Source organism: Doryrhamphus excisus, linkage group LG2, assembly GCF_037039965.1.
Source record: "Doryrhamphus excisus strain RoL-2023G ecotype Guam linkage group LG2, RoL_Dexc_Guam_v1.1, whole genome shotgun sequence".
Classification (NCBI taxonomy): Eukaryota; Metazoa; Chordata; class Actinopteri; order Syngnathiformes; family Syngnathidae; genus Doryrhamphus; species Doryrhamphus excisus.
The window spans coordinates 14368560-14388672 of record NC_136358.1 but is presented as its reverse complement, the minus strand read 5'-3'; the positions used below and the strand labels follow the sequence as shown (position 1 = coordinate 14388672).

Sequence of the window (20113 nt, the reverse complement as noted above, 5' to 3'; positions counted from 1 at the left end):
AGGTTGCTAACCGGTCTTGATTGGGATGCACGCCTTCCCAGCTGGTCCTCTGATTGGGAGACCTGGCCTAATTATGAACATGTTGTTATGTAGATGATTGAAGTGTTGGCCGTCGAGGGCCTTCATTGCTCGCATTGTGTCCGTTTTGGGAAAGAAATGCTTTTTAAACACACACACATTCCACATGGATGCTACAAACTTCCCAAAAGTGGTACAATTTGAACTTGAACTGAGATTTTCCTGCTTTGATTTCAAACAGAGTATCTGAAGACACCTCAGCTCACTGAGCATCTAGAAGATGATGATAGTTTTGCTTTTTCTTTGACTTCTTGCCACCAGAGAAAGGTGCCGGTATTATTGAGAAGTGTGACGATAACCATAGAACTGGACACTTCTCCACTACAGGTGAGTAATTATATATATGTTTAAAACGACACAACTGGACTCTTGTGGAGTTTTCCTGTTTATGTCCCTGCTGGTGTTTCCCCTTGGGGTGGTAACAATCTCCTTCAGGACCATTTTATTTGAAATTACAACTTGAAAGTCAACAAGACTTCCACTTATATAATTATAGTGAGTTTTCTTAAAGAACCAATAAGGACAAGTCCAGCTCCAATTTCAAATTGTCATATATTTTACTCAATATATAAATACTAAAAACATAATATCAATTGAGTGCATGTTATTAACAGTATAACCGGCACAGGTCCTCGGGCTAACATTAGCATTGCCTTGGCTGGTCCACCGATGTGAAGGACTGTGTAAAATCAGTGATCCATGATTGGCATGGTAACGGCAGACATGCCCTCCCTGTTGTAGTCCATCCAAATAACACTGAAGCTGTCATTTTAAGGTCAAATTATGACACGCTATCTGCTTAACTGTCTTCAATATGACTGGAAGCGTCAGTGCTGCAAACATGAATGTAGGTTTCCGTGCTATATTTCCAAAATAAATAATAATAATAACAATAAGGGAAAGTGAGTGCAGAAAAGAAGCAAGCAGGACCAAGACAAGTGTTACCGAACACATTGCTGTCTTTATTAGAGCCTCGTCTGGCAGTAATACTGAAAAAAAGTGAACTTAGAACAGATGGTGGTGGTAGCCCACGTTTTTTTTTTTTTTGCTTTTTTTCCCGCAATTTTTCATTGTTTCTTTCATAATTTTCTTCATTTGTGTGTGTGTGTGTGTGTGTGTGAGAGAGTACTGCGACTCCTGTGGCATGGATAACATCAATAAAAGAGACAGAGGAAGAGAGAGAAAAACAAATATACAACTTATATTACACTGTGTTATGAACAAAATATAAATCTATAGCTCTATGTTATATTTACATAATTATCTTTCTTGATTTTTCAAGTTGAGATGGTAAGATATTTTTTGTTGTTGCTGTCATAATAATTCAGACTTTGCTTTGACCTCCACTCATGACTTTGATTGTCTTAAATAATATTATCTTCATTGTCGTGATATGGGAAGGGGGGGCAGACCTTGCCAGCAGGGCTATACACCCACATACAGCCCCCTCTTGTCCAGCATCATGGTGTGTGATAACAGAGCTGGCTGTACAGCAAAGTCAAGTCAGGAGAGAAGTCATGGCTCCGTGGAGCTTGAAACAAAGCAAAAAGAAAAGGCTCCAAAATGGAGTTAAGATGCGGTGGAACACCATTGGTGGAGTAAACACTGCTTTCCTATGATTGGAAAAAAAAAATCACTGCTATCACAAAACAAACTATATGTACAGGATTGATCTAAATGTCATAAAACAGAAAGAAAAAGACAGCATAGGACTTGTTTGGTTGTCATGAATAATCTCTTCATTGAGGTGTGTGTGTGTGCGCATGCGTGTGTGTGTGTGTGTGTGTGCGTGTGTGTGCCAATGATGTTCCACTGCAACCGCACTAGTAAACATGTGGGCTTCCGTAAGTCATAAAAAAAAGGAGAGGAATCTTCACATTATACATTTAGAATAACAAATAAACTTCATAATAATAATAATAACAATAATAATAAAAAATAGCATGTTCTTCTTTTCTCTGACTAGAGTCTGAGTGCTTTTTAGAAATGGGTTTCGGACGTAAAAAGGGTTAAGCTCCACCCACCCCCACTCGCCGCAGGATTAATACAAAACGACAAAAAATAAAAAGGGAACAAAGTTTAGATCTAATACCTACACGCTAAAATAATGTCATATGGTCATAGAAAGCCGATATAGAGAAGAAAAATAAATTATACTGTACATAACTTACGAGCTGACCATCCTTATCATTATTGTTAATAATATTAGAATAGAGGCAGTTTAGAGAAACAATAAAATAGTATTCAAATACAAACAGAAACACTGACTGGCGGCCCACTGAGGTCAGCAGGGAGTGACTGAAGGGACTGTGTGTGTGTGTGTGTGTGTGTGTGCTATAGTAGATAAAACAGCAGTTAGTTTCTTGTCCTCACACACAAACACACACACACACACACACACACGTTGTGGTTCTCGCGATGTTGCACTGCTGTTGAGCTCTCGGAATGAGAGCAGCATGGCGGGACGGAGCGAGATGAAAGTAGGTGGATTGTCTCGCAACACAGTGCTTTTTGTTATTCCACTAAATGAAAAATACTTGTTTCAAAACCCTTAAAAAAATCTCCATGCAAGGGAGAATCTATTTTTTGTTGTTGCTGATTTAAAAAAATGTGACGTCATTCAGGTGCTTCGCAACAAACTGGGGTGAAAGGGGGGGTAAAAAGAAAAAAAAGATGATTTTCCTATTATTATTATTATTCAAACTTGTAGCACAAAAAAAAATCAACAAATCACATTCACAAGCCACTTATTGGCACCGTGTACCTGAGTGAGAATATTATAGAATTGAGAACGAAAAAAAGCTGTTTTTTTTCTTTTAAAAAGTGTCTCTTGTTAAGAAAAAAGGTCCGCCATCTTTAAAGTGTCATCTGTTGGCCTCTGACAGGTCCACTGTTGCGTCTCCTTTGCTTACAAATGGTTTAAAAGGTTTCTTTTTTTTAATATATATATATATAAGTCTTTGCAACAAGATACTCGCATTGGTGAAAGTCTTGCAGTAGTACTTGGATGCTCGTCAGCAAGCGTCAGGGCTGGCTTGTCTTCCTCCCGGATTGTGTAACAGTCAGTGTGAGTGACAGTCCGTCCTACGCTTCAGCTGATTGGCCGGGATGCTGGTATCAGGACTCTGGTAGGAGGGGTTGCGGCTCTGTTAGGAGTCCACGGCACAGGGGGGGAAGGGGGGGGGGGCGTGGATAATAAAAAGGGAGCGTGATTGACTCTATTGGGTGATGTGATTCTCGTTGTCGCTGGCGTAGTCGGCCTCCTCGTCCTCGTAGTCGAAGTCGTCGTAGACGTCACCGTTGCTGTCGTCTAGCCGTAGCTCCTCCTCCTTGATGCGCGGCTCATCCCCCTTGAGGACGCCCATGTGGGAGGAGGTTTGGTGATGGTTGGCGTTGGGCTCGGGACTGCTCGACATGCTGGAGTGCTCCGAAGGCATCTGGGGCGACGGCATGCCCGCCATGGAGAGGGCACCCGGGTAGACGACGCCCGCCGACGACAGGGGGAGCTGACTCTGCTGCCTGTCACACACAGGGGGTTAAAAATACTTTAGTTGTGGAAGGACACACGCCAGAACAGGGGTGTCCAAAGTGCGGCCTGGGGTCCATTTGCAGCCCGCCACACATTACCGTACACACTTTTTGACATGGTTTGGCTGGTCCTGCGACTTATACAGTGTATCTCCCCCCCACACTGATAGCCACAAGAGGGCGCTAATTCAACAAGAAATCTAAATAAAAAAAAAAAAATCAGGAGTAATATTCTCAAAATTATATATTCATAATATTTATTATATATTTTAAAGGAATAATGACGTATTATTGTGACAAAACATAACATCATTTTAGTAGCTTCATGTAATACTAAAGAAAAAAGATGTTATTTGTTTCAAAGTTGTGATGTTATGAGAATAAAGTTTTTGGAAAATTAGGTTGAGGAAAAAGTATATTATGTTATGAAAATAAAGTTCAAATATGGGAACAAAAGCCGTATAATTACAAAGAGAGAAAAAGAAGAAGGCAGTTGCAAAATAAAAAAAACATCAGAAATGGAAAATAGGACATTTATGGTATGGGAATAAAGTTATAATACAATGAAAAGAAAATTTGCAAAGATTATTCAAGGAAAAAGTTGATTAAAAAAAAAAAGCAAAAATGGGGGAAAAATTGAGACTAAAAATAGGCTTTTTCACACACATCACAACACTGAGACGCAGTTTTTGTGAAATATATCATACTATGCAATTATGCACCATGCAAGGTTGTAGTCAACCACAATGTATCCTGGTGGGCATTGTCTGGAGTGTAACTGCTCTACCTACAGGTGAAGTTGGTGAATTACAGTTTACAAGACAATATAATTACTAATACAAATAAATGACAACATAAAAAATTTATTAAAAATGAAAAAATGTAAACGTAAAAATATAAAAAGTAATTTAGTCACAGTGTACCAAACAGATACTAACAATCTTATATTGTTATATTACAATATAACAATATTGTAATATTGTAATATTATTCCATGATATTTTTCTGCCATCGACTCACCCCACACTGAAGTATTGCCTCATTTCCTGGCGCCGAGACCGCATGATGGCCTTGTACTCTCCGATGCGCAGCTTCTTGCCGTCCACCAGACAGGTGCGTTTGGGCCGCGGTTTGTACTTGTAGTCCGGGTACTTTTCCAAGTGCTGCTTGCTCAGGCGAGCCTGCTCCTCGTAGTACGGTTGCTTCTCCAGGTTGGTCATGGCTTTCCAGCGTGAACCTTTGGGAAGGAAGAAGAAGCGACAAAATGTCAGCAAAGCTATCTGTGAATCCCCTGAGAAGTGGTGGCTGTTCATTGTTGCAAGCGTACGCTGTAGATCAGGGGTCTCAAACACGCAGCCCGACACTAGTTTGAGGCCACCTCCTTGATATGAAAGTTTAATGTTAGTGCGGCCCGCGCAAGCTTGATATGGATGCTGTATGGTATCATGTACCCAGAAAAAATTATGACGTTTGATTAATGTTCATGTTAAAGGTTAAATAACTGTTAATAGTTATCCTCCCTATCCGTGTGGAAGTGGTAAGTTTTTGGCTTTTTAAGTTTAAAAGAAATAACTTGGAGGCTACCGTTTAGGTCGCCAGCTCTCTAGTTTGCGAGTTAGAATGTGAAAATCGGAACCAAAGCAAAGTTTATTCATTTTTCTGTTTTTAATAAATGCATTTTTTTTTTTTTTGGAAAACCTGATGCGGCCCAGCCTCGCCCAGACCCTAGTTCCAGTGGCCCCCAGGTAAATTGCATTTGAAACCCTTGCTGTAGATAGTACTTTTCCTACAATACAGTGCCATATGTTTGCGGCATGTCAGCCATGTTTATTGATTGCACGTTTCATACAAAACTTCCTGCAAGGTGCCAGCATTTATCTCCATCTCTTCTAGAGGCCCGATGTGTCTATTAACGAGCCACTAATCATTGCTGCTAATGATTCATCATTATCAACACAACTGCTGGAAGTGATGGCAGGCAGGGATAAAGATGTGACAAGCAGGTTTCAATTGAGCATGTGTGTCAGTCGGTCTGATCCACTCAGGGAAGTGGGGTTAATGAGGGGGCGACAGGTACTCATCCACACTAATGAGGGTTTCACGTCGATGCGCTTGTGCTATTGCAACCAAGTGTGTGTGTGTGTGTGAGTGGGTGTAATCTTGTTTTCCCCAGTGCAGCCTCATATCTGGTCTGAATTTGCACTCGGCTACTGTATGTTTAATGGCTAAAAGCTGTCAGCACTTGGCTGTTCTCGTCGTCTGTTCTGCGATCTGTTAGCAATTGAGGGCGAGAGAGATACAGAATGAGAACGAGAGAGAGAGAGGAGGCGGTGGCTTATTAAAACCAGATTTCCCTGTGTTATAAAACGCTTAGGAGCTCTTTAAAATGTCAGGGCCGATCCCGGCGGTCCGGGGGAAATGTCAGGCGGCCGCGTGTTGCTTGTTTAATGCATAATGAATTATATCATCATTTGTCTGAGGCGCACTCTCCCCAACCGTTCATTAACAGCCGCTTTACACGCCGCCGCTTGGAAGGGGAGTGTGTGTTTGGCAGAAGTGATTTCAAACGCTTTGTGTGTATTTACCGAGGATCTTGCTGATGTTGGAGTTGTGCATGTCGGGGAAAGCCTGGAGAATCTTCCTCCTCTCATCCTTGGCCCACACCATGAAGGCGTTCATCGGCCTCTTGATGTGCGGCTCGTTGCTGCCGCGACCCCGCGACTCTCGGAATATCCTGGAGTCGGACACGCTCGGAGAGCCTGAAAAAAAGGAAAAAAAGGGGCACGTTTATTTCTCGCATTCGAGGACGCTTGCAGGCTGTCACGCACATGCCGCAGCAACATGCGATTGATTGAAGTGTGAGGACGTCCGCAAATGAGTAGTAGAAGGGAATGAAAAACGAATTAACAATAGCATAAATACAAATACATCTAAAATGAAAAAAATACACACAAAAAATCAGTGTGCGACAAATGCTTGTCTATTAATTTGTATTCTGTGTATGTTTAACAATATGCAGACCACACACTTGTCATCATCCTGTGTGTGTGTTTGTATGTGTGTGTGTGTTTGCGTGTTTACCGTCAGAGTCTCCGCTCATGGTGAAGTCCAGCATGGCGTGGCTGAACTTGTCCTCGGCCTGCTGCTTCAGCTGTTGACTCAGACTCTCCAAGGCAGCCTTGTCCTGCACAAACACGGCTTGAGTCAGCGAGTGTGTGTGTGTGTGTGTGTGTGTGTGTGCATGAATGAAACCTTCCTCCACGCCGCACACTTACAAATGCATCCATTTTTAGCCCCCCCGTTTGATAAAAACACTATGAAAGATGCATAGCCATGATGTGGGGCTGGAATCAAGCTAATTAAGTGCTGCAAAAAGCATCTGCGTGCATGTTTTGGACCAACTCGGCAGCCACCTGCGAGAGCGGAGTGCGGCAGTTCTCACCGAGGCCGTGGGTCGACGCATTAGAGGGAGAGCGAGGCCACGCCGCACGGCCCCCTGGGTGTTTATTACAACCAATAAAATGCTGATTTACTGAGCATTTACATGCCTAATGTGTGCTGGAACTTGACTGCACACACACACCGTTTTTTTTTTTTACTTTAATTATACGATTAGAAAGCAAAACAGAGCCGTCTTCTCAAACAAGCATCCAAAAAGTACCCCCATTTACATGTGACCTTGACAAGCTGTGGATGGAGAGAGGGCAGGATGATAATCACATGCTTTTTCTGTTTTTAGCTCAACACCCTTTAATTGTTTGACAGATCCCCCCTGCATCATTTTTGAGATAAATACAGCCAGCGAGAGGGAGACTGATGGCTCGTATTTTCGCTATGAATAAATGAGAAGCAGAGGCGCGGAATTATCTTGATTTCAAACAAGTGATCGCAGCTCATTCCAGGAAAGAGAAAAGCACATCATGTCTTCCACACACTCAGATATTAAGATTAAATATGTTGCCACGCAGCTTTTGTGCAAGAGCGATGGTGGCGGTGGGGGTGAGACAGAGTGGATGACAGCCTAGTCTGACATTAAGCCCCAGCGCCGTACACGAGAAAAGTGGATTGAACAGGCTGACACGGGAGCCGAGACACAAAGTAGCGACAAAACTAATCCTCCCCGAGTGTCAGAGATGACTCTGTTGTAGCCGCCGAGTGCTGAGTTGAGGCAGGGGCGGCTTCACACTCGCGCTGCAGAAAGCCAAAAAGGCCGGAGGAACTTCTACAAAGATCATCGTATCCATTTGCATTTGATGCGGAATTGCCTGCACGTCCACCATTAGCTAGCATATAGAAATAAGTGAAGGTTAAGGATGCAGAATCCAGCTTCTCGTGCACCATTGCTCTGCCTCCATATGTGTGTGTGTGTGTGTGTGTGTGTGTGTTCTCCTGCACCAGCCATGCGACTCCCAATGTGTTTAACAAATAACCACGATTTAGCCACGCTGCCGAGGAGCCGACGCCGTCAGTCCGCATTAGCATCTCCTGAATGCTCCTCTCCGCCATACAAACACACACACACACGCACACACAGGCACACAGAGCCCTGCAGTGCACCTCACAGACACACTCATTACCTCTGAGATGTTTTAACTTTATCTGGCCCAATTTAGCTTCAGAGAACATGTTGCAACACCGGTGGTCCGTACTGACCCGAATATAAGACGGTATTTTTTTTTCCTCAGGGAAAAAATAAGTTTGAAAAATACTTCTTTCTAAGCAAGTCAGAGCTTTTCTTCCTGGCACTCACACACACACCAGTGAAACTACTGTGCAAAAGTAAAAAAAAATGACTACTGTTTTGTTGTTCCTGTTTTTTTTTAATTTACATTTTATTTTGTTATTTACATTTTAAAGTATTAATAATATTGAAATATTGATATGTGATATTTTTAATTAATGTTAATAATGACAGTTTTCAAATATAGATTTTAAATGTATATATTAACCCCCCTCCTACCCCCCAAAAAATAAAAAAAATAAAAATACGTTTTTAAACAACAAAGTTTTGGTATGATTCAGGTTTTTGCCAAAATTGTGTGCAGGTTCTCGAGTAACAAACTTGTCCGTTAGGCTTATGCATTGCTTTTTAATTTTTTTTAAATTGAGCATGAATGCTAAATAACCCACCATGGGGCCAAAGAAAGCTTAATGTGAATCAATTTTAATTAAAAAAAAAGTGAGAACTGTATGAAGATGGCGTTCCTTTTTTCCTTCACCATTCTGCTCCACGACACGCTTGCCAAAAAGTCTTCAGTAAAGTTTAAAATGATGTTACGTTTTCATCTGATCAGTTAATTCGGACTTTTCAGGACAAATTAATACCACTGTATCTTGGGATGGGCAAGTATTCAAACGATAAGATATTGGTGATCAATGAAACCGTATGATATCCTACCAGTCCTACGTAAATTCTATCCAGCAACTCATCTTGTTTCTTTACCTTGTCTGAGCGTCCGTTGTTGAGCCCGAGGTTGCTGACGGCGGCCACCTTGGCGTCAAGCACCTGCTGCTCCCTCTTCAGCTGCTCCTTCATCTGGCGGGCCTCGGCGAAAGCTTTGGTCACAGCCTCGTGGTCGTTCAGGTAGGCCCCCGACGACAACGACGACAGCAAGTCTGCTGAGACGTGCACAGGGAGTGAGGCCGGCCATTAATATGAGTGATTTACCAGCAAAATATAGTTCAGGATGACATTTTTCTGCGTTGTGTCTCTTCAGCGAACGGAATTCCATTGGCATTTGTGTGGTTATGCTTGGTTTTTCAAATCTTCCCCTGAACCGGAAGGTAAACACATTAGCATACACTTGAGGAGGGGACTTTTGTGCGCACGTTCTAACACACAAATGTGAGTCAGAACTCGACTGAAACCGGCATCGCTGCGAGCTAGCTGCTGCCTTCGTACCTGTCCGCAATATTTTAGCTGCCGGGTCACCCCCCCCCCCCTTACACGAAACTAAAGTTGTCTAATGTATGTGTTCTGCCATCACCTCGCTCTATCACTTCCGTTAGCTCTTAACAAAGAGCCACTGCTGGCTTATGGGGCCTTTATCTGTGCTAAGCCGCCCCGCTAATGCCATCTCAGGCCAGATTACCAGCTTCAGATTGGTAATGACAGAGCCGTGAACTCTCTCTGAAGTCGGCAAATCTGGACGTGAGAGGGGCCAAAAAAAGGGGGTTGGCGGTGGGAGGAGAAGGTGATGGAATCCTGTGGCAGTCAGTTTTAATCTGAGGAGCGAAGAGGGAGGGTCTGATGGATATTCTTACGCGCTTCAATGTGTGCGCACGGTGAAATGACAGTGATGCTGACCATCCAGACAAGTGTATGTGACCCAAATAGAGAGGGAGTGGTGGAGGCTTCTGCGTCTCTCTCTCTCTCTCTTTCTTTTTTTCCCCCTCCAAATCTCTCCCGACAGGCGCAGAACATTTTTGACCACAAAAGCACTCCGACAACTTGATAGTTTCGTGACAGTGACAAACACAAAGAAGTGTTTGAGAATGAAGGCAGTGACAGGCCTTCAATTTGGCTTCAGAGGGGAAGATAGATGGACGGCGAGAGACACATGCCTGTGGGTCTGTTAGGACGGAAGATGACGGATGGAAGGATGCTGACACCATCATCGCTTCATCACCTGGGATTCCTTATTTGGAATCACGTTCAAGCAGGATTTAAAACCATAGTAAGCAGTAGGGGTGTCAAAAGATCTTACAAGATTACAAGATTTCTTGTTAAAGGGGACCTATAGAGCAGTTACACACAATAAACCCGCACAAAAAACAATCTAGATCTTCCAGAATCTACACCTATTCCAGCTGTATTTCCTTGTTTGTGTGCGTCCCACATAAACGCTCTGCTTTTATTTATTCCGCCTCCAGGCACGGCCATTCCCAAAGTACGTTGGCAGATGAAAATATTTTTCTCTAGCTGGGAATTACCAACTACAATAACTTCTGCCTGAGCTTGTCTCGTAAACAGAGAAGCGAGCGAATGTCACAGCCCTACAGCCACGTCTATAAAGAAACCCGTTCCTCCGTGACATCACAAAAGAACAGCTTCACAATGTCCTCCGAAACCGAGCGTGCAAAAGGTACGTTGAACTCAGATACAGTAGCTCCCCGCACATTCGTGCCCCCACAAATTTGCAGATTTTTGATCAAAGGAAAAAAAACATCCTTTTTTCGAAAATGCACTCCATTCACCTTAAGTTGATAATCTTTTATAAATACATGAGTACCAGCAAAATGTACAGCACAGATTTTTAACACTTTTGTCCTCACTCGTTGAGATTTCTCACTCTGTTCGGAGGTCCTTGAACGCACCACAGAGCCAAGCTGCTCTTAAACCACCGTATTAGACCTTAACCTTAGATTAAGTTTGGAGTTAGCATTAGGGTGCTTTAGGTGTGTAAAATAATCCAAGGTTAAGGTGCACCTGTCACTTTTTCACCGTGAAACTTGCTTATTTTGCTTATATTTCCAGGCACCCTCCAGTTTTAGATTCCAGTGGAAGAATTTCCCAAATTTTTCCAGAATATTTCCCTTATTTCATAATGGAAATGTTGCCAGTTATGGTTTAGGGTTATGTTTTCCTACTAACTAGAGTGCACTACTTTTTCATAAAAATCCTGCTAAATTCTAAGAAGAAAGGTCTGATCTTGTCACTTTTCTTTTGTGCACCAAAAAAAAAACATTCCTCTCGCGTACGTGCACATCAAAACGAACTGGTCTAAACTCTTTTCCAATTTGTCTGGCCCGTCAATCCCCTCTGAACCTGAAAGAAGAATCCTAATACGACCATGAGCCGCAATAACAAATGCGCTGGTGACCGTCAGTGGCAACAGATGGGACACAAAGCATGCTCGGTCTCCACATACAAATGCGTGGTGGCGGTGGGGGGATCACACACAAACTTTAAACACTGTAATCCATTTTTCCGAACAAAAAACATCTGGGACCGCAAATCCACTAATCTGATATTAAATCCTCAGATTTGTTGAAAAACAGTGAGATTAGCCAAGAAGTCAGAGGGAGGAAAAAAATGACGGCCTATTGCATGGGAGGAGGGATTGTGTTGTGTGCGAGCCTTTGTGTGTGTGTGTGCTGTCATTGTGTCATTAACGCTGGGTGTTTGCGCTGTCCTGGCTCATGTAAGAGCCTTGTCTAATCTCATTGGTGATACCTCCTGTCTGTCATAACGCTCCTCTCTTTATTATTCCCTTGCTTCATCGCTTAAAAAAAAAAAGGAAGGGTGTTAATCCCCATCTTTCTACCCTCCCCCTCTCCGCACCACTTCATTTCTCTCTGTCTCTTTCAGTTACTAATAAACACATAACAATGAAGCAGGCCCTGCAGGCAAATAATGCCACGGAGGAGGGGGGGAAAAAAACACAAACACACTAATTATAGCTTGTTACATATGTGAAATATTTGAACTATCAGTGTTGCGTGAAAAATGGATTAAGAGCAGAAAATGGTGATTCATTTATGTCATATTTCATGTGTGTGTGCATATGGTCGGGGATGATTATGGGACTGGCACTCGCAACAATGGCAAAGTGCTATTTTTGTTGGTATTGCCAAGAGCGCATCTAGGAATGCTCCATTTAAACATGGATATTGTCAGAAAGTGAGCAATTCTACTTTAATTTATATAATTAACACACTTTTGCCTTGGTTGCTATTATTAAAACACCGACATTAAGATGGCTTTCTATTTTAAATTGAACATTTGTTAGAAAGGCATCTATAAAACAGAGACGGCAGAATTCATGCTTCCATTTATCACAGCAAGTCTTTCGGGTCCTGAAGCAGCAAAACATCACACTACCACCGCCATATTTTACTGTTGGTATGATTCTGAAATGCCGAATTACTTTTACACCAGATGTAATGGGGGTAACACCTTCCAAAGTGTCCATCTTTTTCTCATCAGATTATTTCCCCAAAGGTTTTGGGGATGATCAAGATGTTTTCCGGCAAAATTGGGATAAGCCTTCATGTTCTTTTTGTTCGGTAGTGGTTTTTATTTTGGAACTCTTAACATGTACACCATTTTGTCATGAATACTGACCTTAAGTGAGGCAGGTGAGGCCTACAGTTCTTTGGATGTTGTTGTGGGGTCTTTTGGATGACCTCTTGGGGACCTCTTGGATGAGTCATTGCTACGCTCTTGGGGTAATTTTGGTTGGCCAACCACTCCTAGGAAGTTTCACCACTGTTCCATGTTTTTGCCATTTGTAGATAATGGCTCTCAATTTGGTTTGCTGGAGTCCCAAAGCTTCAGACATGACTTTAAAACCTTTACCCTACAGTTTTATATTAGTTAGACAAATGGTCAATTAGTTGCAATTAGTCCCCCACTCTGCAAAGACGTTTTGGTTGATGGTTACATTTTTTAAACAATTTTGCTCTGATTTTACAGACATTGTCAGTCTCCTTAAGGCGGGCACCACATTTAGCGTTGATTCGACGAAACAACAAGTTTTTTGGGTTTTTCGTAGTGTGCTTTGAGGTGTGTGAGAACTTTTGGATCTGATAACAGACCCAAAAGCACAATTTGTTTAGCACAGGCATGTGTTTTGCCAAATTGTCCGTTTTACACCAACACAGTGTCCTATTTTTTTAATGACTATAATATGATGAATGCAGTGAAGTGTGCAGCGAGGGCTTATGTTCACCTACCTATTGAGCTGACTCTGGCCGGAGGTCCTCCAATGCTGGAGGGGGCGACACTGTGCTTCATGGCGCCCACGGGACCCATCTTGGCAGCACCAGCAGCAGCAGCAGCAGGGACCTGTGGGGAAGTTGGGGGGGAGTTGGGTGACTTGCTCTCGGATGCCTTAGGCTTGGCCGACAGGTTCAGTGGCTGTGCACCCTCACTGTCCTGCAAAAACCAAAACAGCACAGTTTCGCCCGCTGTGACTTTTACCGTTGGAATTTGGACGCGGGAGACAAATCTCCTCGCTGCGACACCGCTCAAAATTGTAGGCGTGCTAAAATAAATGAATAAAAAAACGGAGCCCATGCACAGCAATCTAAGGCAAGCCTGGCTAGACAGATGATTGGGTGCATGCCACTGCCCAAACAGCTCATAATGCGTGGAAATATTGCAAACCAATGACATTTACATGCAACATACAAGACCATCCTTCAAACCGGGTGGACATGCACATGCAGGTCTCGGACAACATGCACTTAAAAATGCTCTTCCTCCAAATTTTCCACTCAAGAGGAGCAAGAAATTGGATGTCTGCTCCAACAATGTGCTGCTGTTCTAATGAAAGCCATGGGAGAGTGTAAATAAGGATCACACACCTCCCCCCTGCAACCAATCCATCACATTTAACATGCTTGTATTCATAGGCCGATGTCACCCACACCATCAGTACGTTACAAAGGTGGCCATATATTTTATATTTTAAATGCGCTCATCAATCTTAATGAATGCTTTCCTTCACACGACAATAACCTCTACACATGTAAACAAGGCCCTGTGTGACTGGGCATGTAGACCACCACAAGACACCGAAACCCCTTTTACTGCCATGGCAACGACACCCCTACCCAATGGGACAGACGACTGACTGCTGTAATGTGGCTTTTAAATAATCCATCACACTCGTGGACATGGCATAGCTGCGTGGAATGGAGACATTACGTTTCTTTATTTTCTTGTAATTAGTGTAATTGCTGCTTAGGCCGAATGTACCATACTGTGGGATTCAACTGGATGTGTGTGTGTCTGTGTACTATATCTCCACTCATTAAGGACGACTTTCACTGATTCCCACTCCTTGAGTCGTACTAAGCCTTATGAGCCCCCTCACAGCTCAATTAAGCCTTTCCAATTAAGCCCTGCATGGGTATGTGCCTGTGTGTGAGCACCACTCTGGAAATGTGTGTGTGTGTGTGTGTGTGTGTGTGTGTGTGTGTGCGTGCGCTGAGGCCTAACCGGATTGTCCTTCATTAGGGGGGTCTCAGAGACCCCCAAAGATGCCTTCAGTGAGACAATGGCCCCAATAGGAGGAAGAGGAGAGAATAGAGAGGAGGAGGAAAAAACACTGAACAGGGGGATCTTCTCAATCCTGACCCATATTATGGTGGGCTTTGGTTGGGAATGCGTTTGAATATTTATTATAAATAGATAATGCCTCTTGTACAGTGGATGAGGGAATTTCCTCCCTGAGCCAAGACAAATCCTATGGTGGGAAGGTGGCCAACCTGTATTATGCCAGTGTGGAGGAATTAGTTTAGACAGTCAAGCTGAGAGGCTTGGACTTGTTCATATGTGTGTGTGTATGTGTGTGTGTGTGTGTGTGTGTGAGCAAGACGTTGTTCAACAAGCTCTAAATCTTCTGTGTGTGTGTGTGTGTGTGTGTGTGTGTGTTTGAGAGGCCTCTAAAGCTTCTGAAAGGCTTGGAATGTTGAATTAATACAATTGCTTTTGTGTCTCTCTTGGCTGATGAAACAGTCGCAAGCTTCAAGACCGAAAACATGCAGTGTGACAGCGAGAGCCAGAGGGACACACAGTGTGTGTGTGTGTGTGTGTGTGGGCTCGAGTTCCCTGCTGCAGATGAGAAAAATGACATCCGAGTTGTGCATCTTTTCACAGGAATTACTGTTGTAAAGATGTGTGTGTGTGCGTTAATGCCAATTTCTCTCCCTGTTGACTGGATATGAATCATATCTAATTCTATTACGGTACACTGCTTTAAATGGCTGTTTAAGACATCACCTTACATTTTACACTAATTTCAGTTCAAAAGAGAAACGTCATATTGTGCATCCCAAATTCCAGGCTTGCAATGCATGTGTGCTGCAGTGATTTTATGTTCTCGTGCGTGATGCTTTTCAACATATGTACTCCTATATGTGTGTGTGTGTGTGTGTGTGCGCGTGTGCACGCCACTGTCTCACCCGAGGGTAAAGCACTTAAGTGATGTGCGCCTGAGTCCAAACAGCTGTGAGCACAGGCAGGCAGCGGGTCTCTAAATGACTTGAGACCTGAGACAGAGCCCACAGGGGGAAACACACCTCTGAAATATACATGTCACTCACCCAGAGAGAAAGAGAGAGAGGAAGAGCGGTAAAAGAGAGGATGACAGAAGGGAGCACAGCGGCCACTTGGCCATTTGGACTCCATGGGGCCTGCTGGGGTCCGTGCACGTCAGCCAGTCACTCTTGCTGGGCAGGGGAGGTTATTATGGCTCCTCCACCACAGGCCACAGCACTTTGGGGTCAGCCCAAGTCCATATATATGGTAATAAGTCATGTGGGGCAATGGAAAAGCATGTTTGTGTTGGTGATGATGTGCACACAGTCAGAATGTGACCCTGCTTGTCAACACGGGGGCCAAAGGAACAGTCCAATAAATCCATTCTTATGCTGCATTCAAAGACTGCTGGCTAGTCGGAAATCGGAGTCATCTCAAAGCGCTACAGGTGAACTTGAACAAAAAATATGGCGGTCCTGGAAATTAGATGCAAAACATTTTCGGTTTTTAATTACCTCCGCCAAGTGCAGCACAAATTTTATGTTTTTATCTGTTTTTTTATCTGTTTAACTTGATATCGCTATAAGTTCTGAATAGATTTGGATGAAATTTGCAGGATGTGGAAGAACCAATGAAATTTTGGGGGTGATCCAGATCACTGCCTGGATCCAGGATTTGTTTAAAAAACTGAGACGTATTTGTTACGTTTTCTTGCACGAGAGGCGCAAAGAGGTGATGATGCAACACCACAACAGAAGAGGCCGTGTTTAGTATAGTTTTAAGCGGCCACAAGGTGGAAGAAGTGCATTTTATAAGAGCTCTGCATGTACCTTTCTCATTGAAATACAAGCAACTAGGAAGTGAGGAGGCATCCCCTATGTTGTGCAATGAAGGCAAACTTGCACACGAGTGCAAATTTGGTGTTATATTTGTAAAAATATATATATATTGTCATATAAACAACACATTTTTGTGTAGTTTATGTTGTGGCATTGTTGTTTAGACATTTTAGCAAAATTTATATGGCTAAATTTGGGTCAAAATGAAAGTTAGGCTTAAAAAGTATCTTTTCACAAAACGCCTCTTTTTATTGACAACTAATATTTTGCTAATATTTACCTATGTTCCACTGCTGATTACTAGAGAACAGAACAAGGTAGAAACAAACTTTTTTTCCTGATGAAAGATGAGAGTCTAATCTTTCTTTTTCTTGTATACAGCCCAAGAACACAATATTCTGTGTGCCTTGAAAAATCAGTCAAAATGGCTGGGACTGAATGACTTACAGGCTCCAAGGCTGATCCAAAACATCACAATATGGGGGGGGGATGGTGCTATCAGAGTGATTCTGTAGTCTCCTTTTTAACCACCGCATATAGAAATCAAGGTTTAATGGTCTTTTACGGCATCTCACTTGTCACCAGTGTGCCAACTTGCAGGGTTGTTCCGTTGCACTTTTTTGGGAAGTTTCTCATATGCGGGTTTGTCACGTGAAGATGTTTCCATAATATAGTGCTTTCTACTGAATTGTCATAGCACACACAGTGGTCCGATACAGTTAGGTAGTCAGGTGTGTGTGTGTGTGTGTGTGTGTGTGTGTGTGTATGGATGGCTGGTCAAGGTCCCAAAGGCTGACCACATATTCATTGAATTCCACTCGGATTCCCTCTGCCACTATTGGCCAGCCAGCCGAGAAAATGGCACAAACAGCAATACACGTCCACACTGTTTGATTTGCAGAGGTTTTATCAGGGGAGGGGGGTATTTGATAAGGGAAGAAGGGAGGGGAGAGGCAAACTCCAAACAAAAATGGACACACATTCTCAGACCATGCACATTTAGACAAACATTTGCACTGTTTTGTGTTGTCACACACACACACACACACACACACACAAAGCCAGCAGATTTCCTCCACCTTGTCAATGATTACAAAACTGTGCTTATAATTGAGTCTGTAATTCTTGATATGATTTACAGCAAGTGCTTGTTGTAATACAATCACCATCCTCTTGTACAGCTTCAACTCAGCCAAGGATGCAACTTGGCCAATTTTCACTGAACTGAGGGGGTGGTGGGGGTGCGGCACGAGCCAAAAAAAGAACTAATTGAATTTTGGGGCTGTTCCATTCACCAAAAACAACAAAAAAATCCCAGTGGGATTTTTTTTTATAAATTAAATTTGGAGGAGGAATGTGCTCCACACTGTGCCCTTCTTGTTCATTTATTGTTACACATTTCCGTAGGTGTCTTCTATTACCACGAATAGAACTGACTGTCTAAGAGTCTTACATTAATATCATATTATGGTATGTCCACTAACTAGCATATACATCAATATAACACCTTCTCTATATAGTTTTTACTCAATTACATTATATTGTGAAATTAAATTTAAATTTAAAAAAGGGAAAAAAATCACAAAAATAGTAAATATTTTAAAAATATGAAATGGCTAAATTTCAAAATGATTAAAAATTATATACAATTTTAAAAAAAGTTTTTTGAAATGTTTTTAATAAGCGTGATTCATGGAAGTTGGTGGACATTATCTCCACCTACAGGACAACTCTGATAATAGTATCGTAATTTCTAGAGAAAATCCACTGGCTTTTCTAGTATTCCCACACAAGTACACACGATACAAAGGACTCATTTTTACCTTGGTCTTGTTTGGTAGCGGGGAGTTGCGTCCCTTGTCGCTCTGCGAGTGTGTGTTGCTGGGTGGGGAGTGTGTGCCCAGGTTGGCTTGGGATGCCAGGCTGCTTCCATGCTGCTTGGCCCCGGGGGAGACCTGCATGGCAGCCAGCTGAGCTGCATACAATTGCTGCAGTGTCAGAGAGGGGCGTGGAGGGTAGAAAAAGGAGGAGAAGGGGCAACATGAATAAATGAATACTGGAGAGCACACAAACAAAAACTAAAAAGCTGGAGAAAGAAGAAGAAGATGCCATTAGTGGCCGAGCTTGTGTTTGTGCGACACGGCGAGCTAGAAAGGGACATCACTACTGTACACCCCCTCCTTCTCTCACTCCCCCATGGGAGAAGCGCTAACAGCCACTCTGGCAGGCCCAGAGATGGCGATGTCCCCTCCAGGTGCATCGTGGGAGAAAGCAAAAACATTCAGGATATTGAGGTCATGCCGTAGAGAGCGTGTGTCTTGCTCAAGGTGAAAATAAAAATAAAAAAAACTGTCCATCGGGCCATTTTTCACTCTTAATTACAGTTGCTTTAAGAGGAGAACAAAACAGATTCACGCCATTCTCTGCGCATTAATTAATTCCAGCACGATGTTGTTGCAATAACACCAAAAAGTGTTTGGCCAATCCAACAACTTGGAAGGCGCTTCAATATTCCTAAACACTCTTTCATGTCCGCTAATACAAATCTCCTAGATGCCGCTTGCTAGAACCGCCGTGCCGCTTCTGAAGTGTTTTTTTTAATAGTTATGATTGTTATTATTTATTTCTGATGGAGTTTCTTTTTGTCTGGAAGGCAACCGTGCTGTTTTTTTTCCTTCTTTTTTATAGTTTAACTTCCGTCCTTCTGTCGAGGCTTGGCTGCCGTCCACTGGCGTCAAACAAAGGCTGGTTTATGCAAATGGCCAAGGAAGAGCTGCTCTCTCTCCTTCTCTTCTTCCTGTCTGTTTGCACCTCTCTCTATCAGCCTTGACAGCCGCTGTAAGTCCCGATCCCTCTGCTGTCTTAATACACTCCTCATTGACAAACAAGAGAAATGAGACAATCCAGCTGCACATGCATAAACGTCAGCAGCTCATATTTGAATGTGTCGCAACACACGCTCCACTTTATTTCAGAATAAGAGCACTTGGAAGACAAAGATATATGAGTATCAAATGTAATTGGGCGTGGAATACCTGTCAGCCCTTTTCTCGGGAATCTTCATTATTTTGCCGTCTCCCCCCTACTGAAATCCAATCAATCATGGCATTCATATGGTTCCATTTTTCGTATGCTTCAATTTTCGTCCAACTAGTTATTATGTGCGACTGCTAAATAAGCCGCCATGGGGCCAAAGAAGGTTGGCAGTGCCAACAACTTGATAATGAATGTGAGAAACACGACTCGCCAGAATGTACCGAAAAACCACATCAACATGAAGTTTGTCTTTTATAATTATTTCACATTGTTTTATGCACATAAAACTATAATTGCTCACAGTAAAATTATTTTCTGTTCATATACTACCATTTGGAACTATTGACTAACTTAAGGTTAAGTTCCCATGACCAAACAATGTGCATCCTATAAGAAAAAACAAAGACAGGAAGTTGCAACCATTCCAAAATAAGAGAGAACCTAAATAGTAACCGGACTACTGCACTCCAAGAATGTGGCTGTAATGTTTTATATATTCAGTCCATATTCATGCCGTTGGACTTTAGAACATCTGCCACACTCAGAGGGGAGGAAGTATAATTGAGGAACAAGCAGCAGACAGGAAGTGCCGCCGCGGATGTGCATACCAGCGGGGATTCGAGTGGGTTCTGGTGGTCCAGCT

The 20113-nt window shown here is 42.8% G+C and overlaps 1 protein-coding gene across 13 annotated transcripts in view; it reads right to left on the bottom strand.

Moving 5' to 3' along the window:
* Window positions 1–1017: 1017 nt before the first annotated feature.
* sox5 (SRY-box transcription factor 5) overlaps window positions 1018–20113 on the bottom strand; it is a 177219-nt gene continuing 158123 nt past the window's right edge. For 8 of the 13 annotated variants that reach the window (XM_078798527.1, XM_078798521.1, XM_078798526.1 and 5 more), the window contains 7 exons: window positions 18258–18422; window positions 13285–13486; window positions 9050–9225; window positions 6688–6790; window positions 6192–6365; window positions 4627–4843; window positions 1018–3597 (listed from right to left, as the gene is read on the bottom strand). In XM_078798527.1, coding sequence (XP_078654653.1) covers window positions 3297–3597; window positions 4627–4843; window positions 6192–6365; window positions 6688–6790; window positions 9050–9225; window positions 13285–13486; window positions 18258–18422 — 1338 coding nt within the window. In that variant the 3' untranslated portion in view covers window positions 1018–3296. The remainder of the gene's footprint in view (window positions 3598–4626; window positions 4844–6191; window positions 6366–6687; window positions 6791–9049; window positions 9226–13284; window positions 13487–18257; window positions 18423–20113) is intronic. The other 5 variants (XM_078798518.1, XM_078798505.1, XM_058076810.2 and 2 more) reach the window with 3 other exon arrangements.